Source organism: Elephantulus edwardii, unplaced genomic scaffold (assembly GCF_000299155.1).
Source record: "Elephantulus edwardii isolate Elephantulus edwardi_28Jun2011 unplaced genomic scaffold, EleEdw1.0 scaffold00030, whole genome shotgun sequence".
Classification (NCBI taxonomy): domain Eukaryota; kingdom Metazoa; phylum Chordata; class Mammalia; order Macroscelidea; family Macroscelididae; genus Elephantulus; species Elephantulus edwardii.
Genome location: NW_006399780.1, coordinates 21518270 through 21523715, shown reverse-complemented (window position 1 = coordinate 21523715; position 5446 = coordinate 21518270). Strand labels below are relative to the sequence as shown.

At 32.2% G+C, this 5446-nt stretch overlaps 1 protein-coding gene across 1 annotated transcript in view; it reads right to left on the bottom strand.

Annotated features, from left to right (window-relative positions):
• LOC102861555 (olfactory receptor 6C6-like) overlaps positions 1-836 on the bottom strand; it is a 2597-nt gene extending 1761 nt beyond the window's left edge. Inside the window, exon 1 of the mRNA XM_006884002.1 lies at positions 3-836. Coding sequence (XP_006884064.1) covers positions 3-836 — 834 coding nt within the window. The remainder of the gene's footprint in view (positions 1-2) is intronic.
• Positions 837-5446: the final 4610 nt, after the last annotated feature.

Here is a 5446-nt window from a genome sequence, read left to right as displayed (position 1 = left end):
ACAGAAGTATTGAGCACTGCTACACCTTTAGTTAAGGCCACTCTTTCTTTTGCTGATGGTTTCATGTACATAAAGATGCAACTCCCATAAGTAATTGAGACGACCACCATATGTGAGGAACAGGTAGAAAAGGCCTTTGATCGTTGTTGAGCAGAAGGAAATTTTAGAATTGTTTTGATGATGAATGTATAGGACAGGACCACTAACAACAATGTGACCACAAGCGTCAGTACAGCTAAGACAAAAGCCATCAATTCTATTAACTTAGTATCTGTGCATGAAAGCTGAAGGATAGGAGAAGTGTCACATAGGAAGTGGTCGATAGTTTTAGAAGCACAGAAATCCAGTTGTAGTCCCAAAACCAAAGGAGGAAAGATGATCAGGAATCCAGTTACCCAAGAGCTGAGTACAAGCTGGTAACACACTCGAGTGTTCATAATAATGGGGTAATGCAGAGGTTTGCAGATGGCAACATAGCGGTCATAAGACATGGCAGCCAGAAGGTAAAATTCTGTAACACCTAATAACAAAAAAAAGAATAGCTGAGTTGCACAACTATTATAGGAAATTGTTTTATCTCCAGTCAGAATGGTAGTCAAGAATCTCGGAATGCAGACTGTTGTGAATGAAACTTCTAAAAAGGAGAAATTCCGGAGGAAGAAATACATGGGAGTCTTGAGGCGGGGATCTAGCAGAGTGAGAAGGATGATGACTAAGTTCCCCATCATGCTCAGAATGTAGTTGAGGAAGAGAAAGAGGAAGATCACAATTTGCAGCAGAGGATCATCTGTCAGTCCAAGAAGAATGAACTCTATTTCCTTTGACTGGTTCTTCATTTCTCCTACCAAATCTAGAGGAAATTAAAGGGGCAATATCCTAAATAAGAAAAGCAGTGTGAATTTCCTCCAATTATTCATAGAAGAAATCATATTGGAATTTTATCTACAAACCATATTTTTACAAATCAACTTATTCAAGTTTGCTAAAATGAGTATGTCTTCCCATTTCCCAGTAGCCTTTGTTACAATGACTTTTTTCCCTTTTTAAATTCTGATAAGTCTTATTTACCATTCAACAGGAGTTTAATCAATCCTTTAAGGAGTCAATGAGCACAGGAATTAAAGAGGTTGACTGTTACATAACAGGAAGCACTACACTTTGAACTCACTGGTCATTCTAAGGGATAAAGATCTGGTAGTCCACTTCCTTAAAGATTTGGAGTCTTGAGAAATTTTTTGGTGGCCTATTGGTAAGAAGTTATGGTACAGTCCCATACATGCATTTTAAATCTACCAGTTACTCCATGGAAGAAGGATGGACAATCTCCTCCCATGCAATTTACATCCTCTGAAATCCTACTGTAGAATCAGCTCTGAGTAGGCTCTCACTTGAAGGACTGTACAACAGTAGGTCACTTTTAATTGCTTCCAAATTGGCAGCAAAGCAGTGGATCTGGTTTTTTTAGATCAGTAATTTAATCTTTATCTTTACAATTCAACAAATATTTACTTCTTTCATATTTCTGAATCTAGTTACTTATTCAATTTGTCATTGTGCTGATTTCTCATCAAATTCCATTATATATGTCTTCTTTTTAATTTTTGTTAGATTTTTCTTTAATTTCATGAAGAAATTTTCTTGTCTATTCATTAATCTCTGAAGTTTTTGCCATTGCTTGATTGCTAGCTTTTCTTTCCCTATTCTGACAACTTGATGCTCTTCTTCTCTGAAGAATCCTTTTACAAGACTCAATTATTTTTCTGAATAGTTTGAAAAGTGAGTTTATATCATATTCTGAAATAGTAACCCATATTGTTATTTTAAAATAACCTATATATCAAAGAGAAATTGATTATACCTAAAACAAAATAGAGCTGGATGATGACTAGGGATGATAGAAGGAGAATTTATGCCTTTGAGCTGTGGTGTTAGAGAAGAGTATTGAATATAGCACGGACTGCTAAGAAAAGGAACAAGTTTGTACTGGAGAGGGTTAAACCAGGCTGCTCATCTGACATATTTCAGACATGTTACAAGGAGGGATCAGTCCTTGGAGAGCTACATCTTGCTTGAGAGGATGGAGGGACAACGCAGGAGAGGAAGACACCTGGTAAGATGGATTAATTCAGTGGCTGGTGTAATGGGTATAGGTGTGTCAGAGACAGTGAAATAGGCACAGGATAGAGAAGGATTTAGGGCTGTTGTACATATGGTCACTATGAGTTGCAGGCAACTTGATAGCACATTGCAACAGAAAATCAAAATAACTTAGAATCATGTCTCTGTCTATATATAAAGAGAGACTGAGAATGTTACAAAGAGATTATAAGGAGTTGACTAATTAATGCAAAGACAAAATGCAAGGCAAAATGATAGTAAACAGACTACACAACAGCAATGTATGTTTATAGCAGTAAGCAAGCCATAAAGCATCAGAGTAGAAAGAATTATTGGCACCTCAAATGTGTTTGGATCAGGAAAAGAAGCAAATGGATAGAAAACTAAAATAAAGTTATTATATTTTTCCTTTCTTTCTTTTACATCATATCTTTTATAATGGCTTAATATTCTTTTATTTATGCTTTGAAAGTTACTTAACTTATATTCTTCTGCATGTAAAATTCTTTTAAGAGCAAATTGCAGTGCTTGTCTTCCATTACTGCTGTGGTCATACTACATAACTGTTAAATAAAATTTCTTTTTGTTAATTGCACTTCAACAACTTTTTTTAAAAAAATAGATGCAATAATAGAAAAGTAATCAAATACTATCTTCTTATTTTCCTGTTCTCTTAGTGAAATTGTCCACATATATTTCTTTCTTTTCCAAACATTTGATAATATTCTTTCATTCGCTCAGATTTTTTTTTAGAAAACTAGTTAATTTCTAGAGTCTTTGAAATATACATGATTCCTTTCCACTAGTCAAACTTAAATATATTAAAACTTTAAAATATTCTTCATTTCTCTTTGACGTTTTTATTACTAACTCTAAGAAGTAAGTTACTGATATGCTGTACGCTGTGCTACTGGTGTATCAAACACAATAATGTTTACTCATCATGGACAGTGTTTGGTGGCAGTCCCAGATTGTTTCAGATTTGGAAGCAGGGGTGGCATCTACTTCCTAAACCACATGCGTCTGGAAGTTCTATGAGCACAGAAAAACGATAGTTACAGAACATTGTTCAGGTCTTTTTTCATAGGGTCTCTACTCGACTAGGCTGCACTTAACAACAACAATATATTAAAAAGTATAAATTTACTTCACTGTTAGGCATATATATATGGTTGCATATACTTATAAAGACATTGTTTTGTATTAATCATAACCTTCCAGTTTTGCTAAGCAAGTAATTGTCTTTCACCTTGTTTGGTTATTAATATTTTTATTATAAATAGAAAAAGTTAAGAGTTTTTAAGATTTTGATCAAGTTATGGATTGCTCTAAATATAAGTTTTATAATTATAAACATGTATTCTAAACATATACACCTACCACTATTATCTCTGCACTAATATTTGTTAAGATCAGGTTTTAAAGTGTTTAGAAATCTGTCAATAGCTTTCTTCCTGGTACATGAGCCTAATAGAGGCTTTTGAATGTAATTTCTTGAAACTGGAAGTTTTCTTCACTAGTGCATTCTATGCAAGACCTTGCTCTAAAAGCTAAGAAAAATTATATGTTCATTTTTGTACTAAAGGTGAACTATTTATTTTTAATATATACTTGCAGTAAAATTACACAGAATGTCTATTCGATATAAAAAGAAAAAGATCAAATAAAACAACAAAAGGACAAATTTAATTCCCTGATTTAGGCTTCCAAAGGTTATTTTAGAAAATTTCTGGTTAACAAATAGTTATATTAAAATTACAAGTTGACTTACCTTAAGCAGGGTATGTTGGATTTTTTTTTTAGTACATAAAACAGAATGTATGCTCTCATTAAGTATTATTATAATGTTAAATATATGTAATCAATGATTAAAGGTGAAGTGAAATACCAATTATATTTTCAGAAGATTTAAAATAAATCCTTAAATGTGTAAATCATGTTTTCAAATGTTTTCCACTATCACAAAAGATCACATTCATTATACAGCTCAGAATTCAGATACTGAAGAATTATCTAAAAAATCTAGTCTCTCAAACTTGGTTCAATGTTTTACTGTTTATCTTAATCTTTACCTTAAGTATTACATTAAAGATAAAAATCTGTAAAAACCTGTCCTTAAGTACAGAAATTACTTTAGACTACGTTTCTACGAATCTACAGTTTTATTTTTATGCTCAATAATGACACAAGGGAATCTACTGAAATTACCAAACAATAGAAGATAGAAACAAAATCACCCTAGGGACTGGTATTCACAAAGTACTAATTGTTCAAAAAAATTTTAAAAAAGATCTTTAAAAGCAAATTAAAAGACACTGTTTATTTTATTTCTTTTTTAAATCTACAAAATATTCAGCAAAAGCATCAGTCGTTTCAAAAACCTGAGATAATATGAGAAAATCTTGTAGGCTAGTTTTCTCTATAAGAATATTTTCCTTTTCTGAAGTACACTAAAATGACAATAATTTCAGATTCCTGAAGCTGATTTGAATACTTCAAAGAGACTTTCCTTAAATGACAGTTTTAATGTAATATGTTGTAATATAACAAAATAATCTGTCATGCAAGAAATCCAACCAGGGTACTCCTTAGAAACAATGATAGTAAAATTTTATCTCACATCGGTTAAGTATGTTTTCAGGGGCAGCTAGTCCTCAGAAAAAGACATAATGTTGGGAAAAGTTGTAGGTCAGTGAAAAATAGAGAGACCATTAATAAGATGGGTTGATAAAGTAATTATAACAAGGGGCTAAAGCATTTGAGAAATCATAAGGATAGTGCATAAAAGGGCAAGGTTCAGATTTGTTATTCATAAGATCTCAATAAATCATAATCAACTCAATGGCACCTAACAACAGTAGCAATATATTGTAATATAGTGTATTGTTGTGATATACTCTGAGTATCTAAGTGTAATATTACAAAAGAGTGAAGGATTTTTTTTTTGTATGTAAAAATTGTACTGGGATATTAGACATGTCACACATTATCTATATGGGATAATTTAATTATTTGAAATATATGTGTGGTATTTTATAGAAGAATGCAAGTGACCAAATAAAAATAGGTTTACATATATCATCTCAGAGAGCAAGCTCTGAACAGTGACTAAACTAATATCTTTCATATGGACCATTTTATCATGACTCAAAACACAAAATCTCAAACATAAAACACAAAATAAGCAAATTCAGAAAGGCTATGGGTCTTTGCACATGAAGCATATCTGCTTATTGTCATGCATTTGTAAGCAAATAGACCTTCAACAGAAATAAAAGCTGGCTCTGGTAGTTTAATGGTAAGAAATCATGTATGTGGTATAAATCTA